Here is a 16,210-nt window from a genome sequence, read left to right as displayed (position 1 = left end):
AAAAGCACCAGAAATTCCCGAGAATCCATTTTTATTCTTATTTATTTTATTTTTTAATAATTTAACAATATTTGCATTCGAGATCCTTTCCCCGAAATTATTAATAAACTTAATGCAAATATCTATTCATTTTAAATTACAATTTAAAAACATTTAAAGTTAACGTAATTTAAACGGTATAAGTTTTTTCAATGAAATCTGTATCTTAAAAAAATTATCTTCATTTCGTTAAAGGTAATTTTTTCAAAACATCTTGCTTACTATAGCATATTTTAAATTGAGCTTATTTTTCTCTAATTGAAATTTCTTGCATTTTTTTTTTAATTTTCGCATTCGAAGCTATTTTTTATGCAGTATAAAAAACAAATAAACGCAATCAAAGATTTCTTTAAAACTAAATCTAATTTCATGATTTGAAAATGAACTGAAAACATTTTCGACAGCCTTTGTGATTGAATAAATAAATGATATTACGTTCCTGGTACAGTGAATGACCTAATCGACTTAAAAAACAAAAAGTCTCCAAAGAGAACTGATATTTTGAAAGTAATAATTTGCATTTTCCTTACGTTTTCACTTAAAGTGATAGAAATTTAGTAGAGTGCTTTGATTTCAATTTATTTATATTTATTTACTTATTTATTTATTTTCTTTTTTTTTTCAAATAAAATGAACTTAACTTAAAAAAATGCTTGATATTTTATGAATTATCTTTTTTTTTTCTGACAGTCACACTAATATTGGTTAGTAATTCATATGGTGTAAAATTTAAATAATTATACACATGTGGCCAACACTAAAAAATATATCAAATTGCTTCATAAATATTTATTTTTTAAAAATATACAGCACAGTATAAATCATTTAAAATAATAAAGTATTTCACAAAAATAATTAGCTTCAGGGAAATAAAAAAAATTTAAATAATTGTAATACAAATTTATTTTTAAGAGCAATGCAACACAATTGCAATCACAAAAAATAAGTAAATGCATTTTACAGAAAGTAATCAATTCCAGGAAAATAGAAAACAATATGCTGTCCACAAAAAAATTAAAGAAAACAAATATTGTAAAATTGTTACAAACTGTGTATTTTAAAAAATAGAAAAAAAGTTTTATTCACTTTTATTTATCACAACCTTTTGAGTGTAAGTCTTCAAGTCTTTTTTCCTTAATTCAACTAATCCATATCTTAGACTTTTCCAAATTTTCCTTTACCTCTTCGTCCACCAGCAAAGTCTTCCTCATCATAACCTCCTCGATTGAGCCCGCCTCCGAAGCCACCTCCACCAATGTCTCTATCAAATCCACCTCCTCCTCCTCCTCTTCCTCCTCCACCAATATCTCTATCAAATCCACCCCCAATACCTTTACCAAAACCACCACCACCACCCCTTCCACCTCCACCGAAATCATCTCTATCCAATCCACCTCCAATACCTTTCTCTTCTCCTCCTCCAAATCCACCCCCACGTCCTCCACCACCAAATCCACCTCCTCGTCCTCCACCACCAAATCCACCGCCTCCTCCTCGCCCTCCGCCACCTCCAAACTTTCCTCCACCGATTCCTTTATCAAAACCACCACGTTCTCCACCACGTTCTCCACCACCGAATCCACCTCCACCAAGTCCACCACCACCGAATCCGCCACCACGTCCTCCACCTCCACCAAATCCCCCACCTCGTCCACCGCCTCCTCCTCTATAGCCATCATATTTTCCTTTTCCACCTCTGTAAACTCCTCCACCGTAGCTCATGCCAGCTTCTGTGACAGTGACAAAAACTGCCACTGCCAAAAGTGGTACCTGGAATTTAAAAAAAGTACAAGATATTTCAAAAATTACTTTAAAGGTAAAAATGGTAAAATTAAATCGATTTAGTATTTTTACTTTTTTAAAAATATTATTCATTAATAAATTATTTTATACTGCAAAAAGACAATTATTTGTTGATTTTTTTATCAATGCAATCTTTGTATTAGTTAATAAAATTAGTGAAGGAAACGAAACTAAACAGAAGTAACTTGGTGTTTCCTTTTAAGGATTTTTTTAATCATATTTGGTGCAACAGTCCAAGGTGAGCCAAGGACTTTTGCTGAAGATCCCACCAGGATATCCCAATCATTCTATAATCTGATTCCACAGAATCGAACCATTGTTATTTCAGCTTTCCTTCCATCAGACTCGTGAAGGACTTCGACATGAAAAATTTCCTTTCTTCATCTTTTAAACCTATTCGATCATTCTTTTAACTATATTATTATTAGTGCTATTGGGTTCTTTAAAGATTCGATAAAATTTTCTCCGAAAATGAAAATTTATAGAATTTCCATTCTGTGACAGAAAATGACCAAAGGCCATTTTCTCCCATACCACAAAGTATATTTCTGCAAACCTTTCTTCAAAACCTGATATTTTATGTACGTCATAAGCCAGATTTCTTAACCATACGTTAGGACTGGCTTAAACAAAGCTTCATACATATGAAACTTTATTCACGGATACGTTTTTTTTTTTTTCGTGTGTGTGTGTGTTTTTTTTTATTTTTTTGGAGAAAAAGTGAGATCTCAATCACGTACGAAGTCTAAAAACACTTTATTAACCAATGAAATTTGTTTTTAGAATTCAGAAGTAATGCCATTTTTTATTCTGTAATCAAAGATCTAAGTAAATTAGAACAAAGTACAATTTCAAACTCATGATGACCACTATTTAGATGATTGAGTGTCTTTCCTTTGCTAGCATATACTTGGTTTTAGTATTATTTAGTGTCAATCATCATTGAAATTTGCTCCTTAAAAGTTGCAATTTTATAATTAAATTTAAACAAAATGTGATAAAATTATGATTTACCATGAAATGGATAATTCCGGGGAACTAAAGCGGAAAGACATGTATTTTTTTCAATGTCCACCCATTTATATTTGATTTAGTTTATCAGGCAGATGTGTTAACCACTTCTTCAGGGGCATCATATAAGGTGGGCCAACGTTGTTCCCCCCCTAACAAGGGAAACTAGGGAAGTGTGACTCGCCAATTTTGAAATAAACTAGTGGGATGTATGCCTTATGAGGAATAATTTTAGGGGGCAACATTCGTTTTGGCCCATAGAGGATCCTGTGAGAGATAAAAAATAATTCAATACATAGAAAAATCGGTATTTTATTACTTCAATGCAGGCTATTAGTTATTGTAATTGTCTCATAATCCAATTAATTTGTTACTAATTGTATAATTAATTAATTTGCTAATTAATAAATTAATTAGAAAGTTAATTAATTATTAATTAATTGAAAATTAATTATTAATTAATTATTTGATTTGCAATTACGTACTCCAATTAATTTGGAAAGTATTTTGGAAAAAAAATTTGATGTAAATTTTTTTTTTAAATTAGCCTAACAGGTTTTTCTGAAAAACTACAGATATATAAAATTTTCGATATCAATTTTGACAATAAATATGCATTATATAGTACGTGAAAGTACCACAAAATTAATCGGAGTATAAGACAATCACAATAGCTAATAGTCTGCATTGAGGTAATAAAATACCGATTTTTTTATATATTGAATTATTTTTTATCTCTCACAGGACCTACTATGGGCCGAAACGAATGTTGCCCCCTAAAATTATTCCTCATAAGGCATACTTCCCACTAGTTTATTTCAAAATTGGCGAGTCACACTTCCCTAGTTTCCCTTGTAAGAAGGACAAATAGTTCAAAGAGAGAAGAAGGAAAGAATTTCCATAATTTCCTCACATCTGACCGGGATTCAAGCCCGAGACCTTTCTAACATGAGATGAAATCTCTGACCACCATACCACCTGGTCGCGATAGAAAGATATACTTGATAATAAGAAAAATTTATTTGCTACAAAGACCAACTCCATATTTTTTTCATTTAATGAAGTTTCTTTATTATTATATAATAACACATTATTTTTAGCAATCAAAGCAGTGAAAAATTAATGTCATCAAAACGGACTTATTTGTTTTATGAAACTAAAAGGTGATTATTAAGAATATTTTTGAGTTAAATCCAACAAACAAACATGTTTTGGAAATTTAGATTCTGGCGTAGATTTGATTAATGTTAATACTATTACATCAAATCTGTATATAACTTTTATTTTTGCTTCTCATTTAAAGAGTGATTTAATTTGTTAAAATTTCGAAATATATATGAAAATCTAGGTTTGAATAGACCACGCTCATTCTAAAGATAGCATATTTATATCAAATTGTTAAGTACACTGTAAAAAATTACTGTAAGAAGTACCACCATTCAGTGCACCGGTAGTTCTTTACCTTAAAATCAATTTTTGCTGCAACATATTGCGAAACAAAAAATCTAATGTACCTTAATTTTTACAGAAATAATTATCATAAAATCACTGAATCACTCAAATTGAATCAATATTACTGAAAAAATTATGGTATAAAATTTTCTGTCAAAGATGAATTTTACGGAAAAGTAGATTTTACGGATGATGCATCCAAAGTGCCGGTACTTCATACAGTAATTTGATGCGGAATATTTTACAGAAAGATTATATTCAAGTTAACGGAATTTCTGCGAGATCATACACATAAACTGCATTTAAATCGCAGCACCAATATTGCCATAAGTTTTTAATAAATAAAGACGGTGATAAGAAAACATATTTACTATAAAATAGCAAATAGCAATGGCTTGAGTTGCAGCAAACCAATATTTCTTAAGGCTCTCAATTTCTTCTAATATGCAAAACACATGCAAAAGAACGCATTAACTTTTTTTTACGAAAAACACTTACATTTTTTTTCCTTCTCATCCTTGAGAAGTATCAAAGCTTTTACTCTAAAACACAGCTTATCCGCTTAAAGGCAGTTTCGATATAACAAATAATCATTATTCTCACAGTGTATTTTCTTTTCGATATAGCAAAGAATTTCAACTTAATTTGTGTCTTAGCAGAATAGAGAGTGCATTATCGTTTTTATTCTTTTTCTGAGTTTTATGTTTCATTCTAAGTTTTTTTTTTCTCCTGTTTATCGCCCCAGGAATTTTTTTTTTTTATCCGTTCCCAGATCGATGAAGATTAGAGTCATCCCCAGAAAATGCAGTTTCAAGCAGTGTCGTTAGCAAAGCTTGTGTTAAAAAGGCAATTTCCCCTCAACATGGCCCTAAGAACTGAAATTGTATGTCCGTGACAGGAAAATTAAGTGTCGCGAATTCGAGTTGTATTGATTTGAAAGAATGTTTCAAGCTTGTTAGTTTTATTGTACTACTACAAATAATGTTATTTAGTAAAATTTTCAATGTAATTTAGCTGCTTATCATTTGTGAACAGTGCAAACTCTTCGTGAAAACTAATTTAACAATGGTTTGTCAAACGAAAATTCTAAAATAAGTTTCATTAATAGGAATATAAAGTTATCTAATGTTGTTGTTTTTTTTGTTGTTTTTTTCAAAATGTACTAATTTGGTTCCGGACTCGGGTTCCCAAAAGGCGTTCCCTAAAGCCTTATTGCTCCGTAGTAAAATCATAGCGGTTTCGAGAGTTTGATATTTTTTAATCATTATTAAAGTAATTAACATTGTTATATATTTTTAATTATCTAATTATATCCATAGAATAATTTGTTATTTTCATATTTTACTTATTTTCGTGAAATCGTTTGAATAAAATGCCAGTTGAAAAAATCAAAATTGAAAATATATATTTATATATACAATTACTTTCCAATAACCGCTTATTGAATTCATTATGCAAATAATATGCTTTTATAAAATTGCATTGGTATTTCCTATCAAATTTTTCAATTCAAAATAATATGTCTAAATTCAACAATGTAAATGATACTCAAATGATAAAAAAAAATCAAACGTTTATAACAGTTCTTTTTCGCTTAACGAAAGACGTAGTTCAGCATATTTAATTCATTTTCAGCATTTTTCATTTGCATGCTACAAAAAACTAATTTAAAACAAGGCTTAATTTTAAGACTATCATTGACAAAAGAATTAAAAAGATTCGTTTCTCACAGTTTTTCTAAATAAATAGTCTTTCTTAGGCTAATATGTCCATAATTGCTCATGATTTTTATTTTTAATGGATTACACAGGTGAACATGTTTATTTTTGTTTCATGAGATTTTGTAACACAGCTTAGATACTTTTTATCACTGATTTCAAATCAGCCATCGGTGTTTAATCCTAGTTACAGTTTTTTTCTTTCTTTTTTTTTGTAATTACATTTTTATTCTATCTTTCCTGAAATGTATAAGTTAATAAGCATCAAAGTCAAAGGGGCTCAAGCAAATATTGCGAAAAACTTCTAGAGTAGTTAGAGTAAATCATCAGGATTAAAATTACACAGAAAACCAGGCTCGAAAGTGTCGTCATATGCCGCTAGGATATTTTTTTTTATGAACTATTTCTTCGTGTGTTTCTGAACAGGTTTTAAGAGAAAAGTGTCCTTAACCACGTACGGAGACATTTTTGACAGTTCCGAGTTCATATGCCATTTTAATCCAGATGATGCCGCAACAGTTGAGATGACTCCCTTTTAAGCGTTCGTTTTAAATAACATTTTTGCACTTTTGCTTCGTTCGAATGTGTTCGAATTTAAAAATATCTTTAGCTTTAGATGCAAAAAAAATTCAGATTTAATGCTCTTACATCCGAATTAGGCGAAGTCAAATATTCATATAAATGCAACAAAAAATTTATTGGGTTTCCATCAAAAAAATGCCAATTATTTAGGGTTTTATGGCTAAGAAAAAGTTCTGAAAACCTTTGCTCTAGAATTCAGAAAATAAGTTAAGAGTAAATCATGCAATAGTGATTTGATGATTTCATTTTTTGTACTTTATTTAATACATTAAATTAAAAATCTAATTTTCAATTTAATGAGCATTTATGTGATATTTTTTGAGTAGTATTTATGTGTAAGGTAAATTGTGTCACTTCAAACAATTTAATGCTATAAAACGTTTAATTAAATACCCTAATCAATATAAATTATGAAATAAAATATTAAATTGTATGGATTGTGAATTGGAATTGGATTAATTTAAATATTGTCCAATGTTTTTATTTAAATTGTGCTGTTTCATTTATTTCTAACGTTTAATTAAATACCCTAATCAATATAAATTATGAAATAAAATATTAAATTGTATGGATTGTGAATTGGAATTGGATTAATTTAAATATTGTCCAATGTTTTTATTTAAATTGTGCTGTTTCATTTACTTCTAATGACTGCTAAAATTTTCAGTTAACTGCTTACGACAGAACAAATAACGAAAAATCAAATATTAAGTATCGCGAAATTTGATTTGTATTGATTTAAAAATAGTTTTCAAGCTTATTCGTTATATTGTATTACTTCAAAAACAAATTTAATAACTATTGGTCATTCTTATATAAAACGCATTGCTCAGATTATAAGGATATTGGGAGACTTTTTGGCAAATTAGATTTATTATGAAAAATGTTCCAAACAAAATAAATTACATTTAAGTTTAGATTTTAATTTAATGTAATTTATACTAAGACTCATTAAATGTTCCATAAATTCGAGTTGCATATATTTGAAATCATGTTTCAAGTTTGCTAAATGTGATGACTTCAAATATCGTAATTCCGTAAAACTTCCAATTATATGTTTGAATTAAAATGTAATATTGATTTGAAAACTCATTCTAAGCAAGTTAGCCATATTGAGTTATTTCAAATATTAAAATAATATACAATTTTCAACTAAATCCTCTTAATTTTTCAGTCAAGTAATTATATGTTTAAATCTTTTGAAGTCTATATTGCTTTTGAAAATGTTGTTGTTGTTTCTAATGCTACACGGGCAAACCTGCTTGGTGAAATCGAGCAGATTTAAGGCAGAGTGTGCGTTTCCTGTTGCTCAGTGGCGCCATCTATGGCCAAGAATTTGACTTTGAAAATGTTTCAAGCTTGATAGAATTATTGTATTACTTCAAACAATGTTATTTTAAAAGATTTAAATAAGTTCAAAATAAAAATTTAGATATCTTTAAGAACTGAATGCAACAAAACTCTACTCCATCTCTATATCTCTCTCTCCTTTATATATATATATATATATATATATATATATATATATATATATATATATATATATATATATATATATATATATATATATATATATATATATATATATATATATATATATATATATATATATATATATATATATATATATATATATATATATATATATATATATATATATATATATATATATATATATATATATAGTGGTGGCCAAAAGTGTGGACATTTTAACTTTGTGTGCTTGTAGAATATATTAATTTTCTTTTAAATACAAACGTTTATACATCAAATTGAAGGTAATTTAATGTAGAATTTAATAACAGAAACAGTATTACAATATCTGTATTACCAAAAAAGTTATGCAACTAATAGTAAGATCTATCTTAGATTTACATTTTTTTAAAGTGATACTCCCACAATCAATACTTAGTAGGATAACCCTTATTTTTTAGGACAGCTTCACAGCGTCTTGACATCGAGTGAACGAGTGCTTGGAGTTCATCTTTCGTAATCACATGGTGCCAAGAATCAATTATAGCTTCAATAAGTTGTCTTTTATTGGATGGACGTTTCTTTCGTACAAGAATTTTCAAACATCGCCACAAATTTTCAATTGGATTGAGATCAGGGCAGTATCCTGGCCATGGTAATATATCTATGCCTTTATTTTGAAACCATGCTTTGCATACTTTTGCTGTGTGGCATGGAGATGAATCCTGCTGAAAAATAAATGGTGTGTGGTTGGGGAAGAGATCCTAGATGGAAGGTATCGATTTTGGTTTCAGAACAGTTTCGATGTATTTTTCGGCATTCAGGATGCCATCACTCACTTGAATTTGGCCCACACCATCTGCAGACATGCATGTCCAAATCATGATATTTGTTGGGTTTTTCATAATTGCTTCAATGCAATCAGGATGAAGTGCTTCACCTACTCTACGTCTCCCGTATTTTCTACCATCACTGCCAAAGAGTGATATTTTACTCTCATCACTCCAGATTACTTGCTTCCATTGATTTTCTGACCATTTAATGTGTTTTTTTGCCCACTTAACTCATTTTTCGCATTGCTTTAGATTTAAATATGGTCTTTTTCTTGGAATTATAGCTTGTAGTCCAAATCCTGATAACCTTCTTCTTATTGTTCTTGAACTTACTGCAATACCCGCTGCATTCATTTCTCATCTAATGGCATCCGATTCCATTTTTCTATCTTGAAGGCATAGCCGTTTAATTTTTCTATCGGCAGTAGCACTTGTCCATTTTTTTCGCCTGATTTAGATTTATTTTCCACTGATTTCGGTTTTTCATAACGTAAACAAAACTTTCGTACACCAGAACAAGTCACTGAACCACCAACTCGCCTTGCAATTTCAGCATAAGAGAAGCCATTTTCTCTCAATATGACGATTCGGCTTCTTTTTGTAGATGTCCAATTAGATCTTCTTGTTGATGACATTGTTCAAAATTAATTTAATTAAAGGAAAAGGACTTTAAATATTCGAAAACAGCAATACTCTATTTAATTCTACTAGCACGCATCATTACGCAAAATATTTCCACAACAATAGCTCTTTTACCATCCAAATAACTTAAACTATAGTTACAAACATTTCATTAATCCTAAGAACAGTGTTTGAGATAGGCTAGTACGCTTTTATTACAAAACACGTCCTTATTCAAAACGATTTGTGTTTGTTCTACTAAAATGAGCATAAAATTTTTTATAATACAAATATTTTAATTCTGTTTTTGATATTAAATTTTACATTAAATTACCTTCAATTTGATATATAAACGTTCGTATTTAAGTGAAACTTAATATATTCTACAAGCACACAAAGTTGGAAAACATGAAACTTTCAAAAAATGTCCACACTTTTGGCCACCACTGTATATGCATCATATATGATAATGATCATGATCATGATATAAATGCATATTTATCGAAATAATAATATAATTAAATCATTGTTAAATTTTGTAAATACTTAAATAAAACTACATTAAACAAATTTGTCTTACTCGAAAATTAACTCTACTAACCAATCCAATTTAAGGTTTGTATATTGTTTGCAAATATGCATAAATTTTAATCCTGGGAAATAATTTGTGAAAATCTTTTTGTCTGTGTTAAACTAATTATAAAATTACATGTTCTTAAAACGGGCAATTTTTGTTCTAAATATGAAATCTGCCATAGACTATTAGTGTTTGCCATAAAAAGTTGCTTGAATATAAATGTAATGTTCATTCATGTAGTAATTTAAAATAGAGGCTTTAGAACCTTACAAATCTTGCAAATTATTCTTACAAAAGAAAAAAATTTAATGCGCCGATATTTTAGTGTAAAGAATTTAAGAAATGCTCATAATGGAGAGATATACACATTTTTTTTTTGAAAATGATTTAAAATGGCGGCACGCTTAAAGTAAATGAGTTCCGTGCCCTATAATGATAAAAAAAAGCTAAACTGCTACGGTAAAGCTTAGTTTTATTTTTATTATTTTCAGTTTATCCTTTTATTTTTGTTATTTTCAGTTTATCCTTCTATTTTTGTTGAAATTATTCAGTTGAACTTCAAAAATACTTTTTAATTGTTCGATTATTTGTTTTATTTTAATTCCATAAATTTTTTAATGTTTTTTCTTTAAACCTCCCGCGGCGTAATTACATTTTATGAGGTAAATTACGATTTAACCTAAATATTTTATTTTCTCACCTTTGTCTGTGTTAATATTTTTTTTCAAAATTGAATGAAATGCATAATTATATGGATGCCAAGAACGGTTAATAATTTAAACTGATAAAAGAGTAAATACGGAAAAGCGTTATTGCTTATTATTCCTACAAAATGTTATTCGAAAAATTACTAATCTAGATATTTCTTTTATCTGCTTACATTAGAATTTAACATATGAGAGAATGAATAAAATGCATAAATAAATATATGATAGGAACACTTCTTACGAATAATATAAATAAAATCTTAAATAAAAGATTCCGAATTGGTTAGGAAATAAAATTGCATGCTTCCATACAAAGACTTGACATAAAAATGATTCTGAAAAACCCTTACAGAAATTCAAGCAATCTGTCTCGATTTAATAAATTTTATAAAGAAGAAAACAAAACAGTAACTATAAACCACGGAGAGTAATTATTCGTTTATGTCACTTAATCGCACTGAAATACATAAAAATAAGACCGAGATGTTAAATTATAGATTGCAAATTGTCAAATCTATAATAACAACTAATCGTTTCTTTCTAATATTCAAGAGGATCGTTCTGCGTATTTGGCGAAAAGAAACTTTATAAAAAGTATTATGATTACGTCACTGTGGATCGTTTTCAGTATCCAAACGTGACCCTTGAGCCCTCTAGCAACCCGAAAATGAAACAGTTGTTTGATAGTGTAGATTTAAATTGCTGATACCAGATGGTTTTCAATTTAGTAACGATAAAATTTGTAGCATGGCCGAACAATGCTTCTTTGAGACTTCTAGGTTGAGTATTTTACAAAAATTGAATAAAATTTATCTGTAATGGATGAGTTTTGAAATTTTTTTCATAGAGTGCCCATAAGTGGAAACGTAAAATTCTCTAATCAATTCTAAATTTTTTTCTTACAGTTTATAAATCATTTTTAAAATGTTTTCCGACATGTTTCTATTTATATATCATAATTATATATCATATTCATTCATTCTATCATTCATTTTATTTATATATCATATTTTATTCCGTTTTATTACTCCTGTTTTTTGTTCTGTCATGTGATAAATACTACAATAAACAGAGAAAAGAAAAATCTGCAATAACAATGCTTTCTCGTATTTATTCTTCTATTAGTTTAAAATTATAAATATTGAATGCTATTAATATATATATGAATTTTAGTAAACAATGAAATAGATTTAAGATTTAAAAAAATGGTCAACAATTTAAAGACTTATAATAAATCATAATTTGCTTCAAAAAATTTATTTTTAGATTTATCGACAGGCAACATCGTTAAAGAGTTAAAATCTAAGAATTTTATGGAACTGAACTGAAAGAAATATCTGAAAGAAGCAAACTACATGAATTCAATTCAAAGAAATAAAAAAACGATGAATTTGTCAGTGAAGTAGTAGGTAAACTTTTTACCGTACCGTGGCTCTAAAACCATTTAGATGAAAGTGGTTACCTAAAATCTTTTGCCGCACTTCAAAAAAACAGTTCACTATTTTACCTGCTCTCAAGAAGAAGAAAAAACCTTTTTTTTTTCAAAATAAGACAGAAACGTAATCATAAACGTTTTCCAGTTTTTAGACATGCGTAAATAAACACTGCCAAAAAAGTGTGGTCAAAATTATCAGAATTTTATAAAATTTGTCACGTTTTTGGCTCTATGGGAGCTCCCAAAAACTCAATGTTTTTACCTAAGGGCCTTGCAAATAATTTTGGTAAAATAAACCATAAAATAGGGTATTATAATAAGTAATAAACTTTGGTAATTTTGTTATTATACCTTAGAACATGGAATAAAAACTATTTATTAGGTAAAATTTATTTTTCAGTTTTGTACTTTTTACTTCATAAGAACTATAATGTTGAAATCAAAATTTCCTGAAAAACGTCTCCGTAAAAATTAACAAATGAATGGTTTAAATATCGACGATGTTTTGGATTTTTTTTTTTACCGGAAATCTCATTACCATACAAAGCGGTAAATTTACAAAAACGTTTATCTCAGAGACTCAGTTTTAATTTTGAAATATAAAATTTTTTTGTTTTGCTGAAAAGTATCATTCAGAGTACTAGATTTACATGATTAATTTCTATTTCAACTATTGGAAAATGAAGAGCACCAGTTGTTTCGACGATAATTTATTGTTTTGATTATTTGTTTTTCAAATATCTTTAGAATAGTTTTGAATAATGAACTAGTTCTTTATATAGAACTGGTAAAATATCTATAAGTTTTTTAAAATTCGTAAAATAGTTCTACATCCCAAGCCTCTGTTTCTAATTCGATAAAAAATCGATGATTCTATTCAAATTTTTTTCATCCAAACTTTTTTTTAAATACTTATGCTTCCAAAACCAAAAAAAAATATAAAACTTTTGTCATATTTTAAGACTTTTTCTAAAATCCCATTCTATTAAAAATTACCTCAATTTGTGAGTGTTACTTGGGATATTTTAACAATCAGCAATATTATAATTTAAATTGTTTCGTTCATAAAATAATAAAAAAATTATTTTTAAAATATCGTGCAATTACTTTCGTGAAATATTCTTTTTCGTTAGCGGACTTGTACCGTTTTATACACTTATTTCGCAAACTGTATGGTTTTATAAAAAAAAAAAGATCTCTGATTTTATCATAAATGTTTGCAAAGTCATTTTTTAAATTTAATTAGGGAAAAATAACTATTCTTCGCTTAGGCAGCTATATCCATATTTGAAAAGTAGAAATCTCTAAATTTTAGTTTCAATGATATTTTGAAACTTAAGTTGTATCCTCAAAAAAGTATTAAAAAGTGTTTACTCTAAAGTCAGAAGATCTAGATAAACTAAACATTTCTGTTAAAAAAAATGAAAACGACAACAATTGCATATCGTTTTCAGAGCCCCACCGTTATATCAAGCTTTCTTACTAGTTGGAAAATGAGCTGCTCGTTTTCATTTATTTTTCTTATAGAATTTGAAATACTCTCTTTAGCCGTTTTTTTTAGTATTTTTATTCCGTAAAATGCGTGGATGTTTTTGTTCTTTTAATGACTAATGACTAAATATTCGGAATACTAATTATTAGGATTTTTTAGTATTTAAAGTAATTTGATTAAAATATTTTAATTTCACTAAATCATTTTCTGTTCGTAAACTTATATCTATGTTGCACATAATACACATTTATATCTTGCCCTGCACCATTAACTTTTTTAACTATCAGAGGAATACATTTATGGGTAAGTGTTATTTTTTATAATTACTACATGAAACTTTTTTCTATTAAATATTAATATAGATTTTTCTTTTTCTCTTTTTTACACAGAGCAAATTTAAAGAAAATAAACACTTTTAAACAAATGAGCTGTGAATTTAACTGAGCTTCAAATACGAGCCAGGAACTAATCGTTTCCCATCAGTGTTACTAGAGAGTTGTACTGGGGTAATAACTGTGGTTGAACTAACTGTGTGTGTGCCTAATATCTGTGCAGTGGTGTATGGAATAGAGAGAAAAGAAGCTATTAAAAATACATGATGATGACTTCAGTGTGGATTGTACTTAAGCGTTATACTTTTATGGTTGAAATATTCACAGTGAATGAATGAAGGATTACTTACTAATTGACAAATATTTCTTTCTATAATTTGGAGTCTCACTTGATAGTCTGCAAAATGTGTTGCCGTCGCAGTTTATCTTCATCAGGAATAATTCATTCATGGTAGTTACAAACGAAAATAGATATTCAGTAAGTGTTTGAACTTGTTGGCAATACCACTTTCGAGTAAGAATTACGTATCAATGTTAGGTTCGTAAAAGATATGACTTTTTTTTCACCAAAATCTGCTTACGATACATTTTATTTTGCTTTCTCAAGAAGAATTTCACTTTAAATTTTAATTATGTTTCGAAATAAAAATTGTTAAATACAAAAATAGTGTTAAAATATGTTAAAAGCAGTCGTCTCGTTTTTTTGCAAACAAAAAATTAAATGAGTTATTTTATATTTTATAAATTTTTTACAGTTACATTTTCATCACAAATAAATATCTATTTATATCAAAGGTAAATAGCGTTTTATAGCATTCTCGGTAAAGAATTCAAGAATTTTCATGTAGACCATAAAACGACTATCTCAATACACACATATTAGCAACAATCTATTCTATTTTGAAATATGTTTTTATAATTTTCACCTATTTCTTATGATTAGTACGAACAAAAAGCTTGGTGTATTTTTCAAGGTGCTCAGCGTTTTTCGTAAAAAATACTCCTTTGAGCAATTTGAAAAATGTTCTTAATTTATTTATTATTGCTCATACATATGCAGGCATGGGTACTCATCACATAGTACGGCTTAAAAGCCTTTATCAAATTGAAGAACAAATGGCACGAGTTAGGTAAGGGCACCCAAAAATATATTCAGAGTCTCGGAGAGATTCGACTCAATTCATTCATGTAATTTGAACAATGTTCACATAATTAACTTCTAGTATTTTTTTTCCCATTTTGGAAACATATAATTTATTATATCATAGCACTAAATCAGTATGCTAAATCATCTCACGTAATGTGAATAAATCATTTATCAATTTTTTTGAATTAAATTTATAATAGTGAACATACATACTTTGAAAAACATGCATTTTAGGCTACAAAATAAAAATTAAGTTCAGTTCAATTCAAATTATGAAAAGGAGGAAAAGTTTAAGCGAAATTCTTGTTGGACAACAACTTCCTTATGACTTTATGAAAGAAAACCACGTAAGCAGTATTTTCTATTTGCTTCATAAACTTTTTATGATAATAAATAGCAAGGTGTACGAGATTTTAATTAAAAAATACTAAAAACTGTTTTATTAAAAAATACTAAAATCCTTACTAAAACACTGAAATAAATCTTTTAGTTTATCTCAAAATATTTTACGCAATTTTTATTTAAAAATTAAGACAAAAAGAAATATTATTTACTTACGAATAATCTCATACTGTTGCGGTTCGGAATTCCGGTAACCGCTTTAGAGATAAAAATCCTGACAATTTAAGACAAACTTTTCGTAATATATATGTGAATAGAATCTTATCATGATCTTCCTTCCTTTTCTAGAACGCAGGAAGGATATCGGTTGTTTGTTATTTTTCTAATTTAATATAAAATTCACAGAATATAAACAAAATATAATATTTTATTTCAACAAAAAAAAAACATTTGGTAGTTCATATGTAAGTCATAATTTCTTGCGACAGATGTATAAAGAAGTATTTTTTCTTGAAAATAAATAAATACTACTTCTGATGGCTGCAAAATTTTTAGGCTATATTAAATTATATATTTTTTTCTTTTTGCTAAGGAAAACAAACGAAAAAATCCAAAACGCATGCCAATAGAAACCAACAAATATTGT

The 16,210-nt window shown here is 28.0% G+C and overlaps 1 protein-coding gene across 1 annotated transcript; it reads right to left on the bottom strand.

Annotated features, from left to right (window-relative positions):
• Window positions 1-813: 813 nt before the first annotated feature.
• On the bottom strand, window positions 814-15,911 carry LOC107456078 (uncharacterized). Its single transcript, XM_016073846.4, has 2 exons — window positions 15,781-15,911; window positions 814-1,809 (listed from the first exon to the last, which is right to left on the bottom strand). Exons 1-2 carry the CDS (start codon window positions 15,790-15,792, stop codon window positions 1,195-1,197), a joined length of 627 nt encoding a protein of 208 aa, XP_015929332.3. The 5' UTR covers window positions 15,793-15,911; the 3' UTR covers window positions 814-1,194.
• Window positions 15,912-16,210: the final 299 nt, after the last annotated feature.

Source organism: Parasteatoda tepidariorum, chromosome 6, assembly GCF_982258835.1.
Source record: "Parasteatoda tepidariorum strain Cologne lab strain chromosome 6, Ptep-v5.0, whole genome shotgun sequence".
Lineage (NCBI taxonomy): Eukaryota > Metazoa > Arthropoda > Arachnida > Araneae > Theridiidae > Parasteatoda > Parasteatoda tepidariorum.
This window is presented reverse-complemented; position numbering and strand designations above follow the sequence as displayed.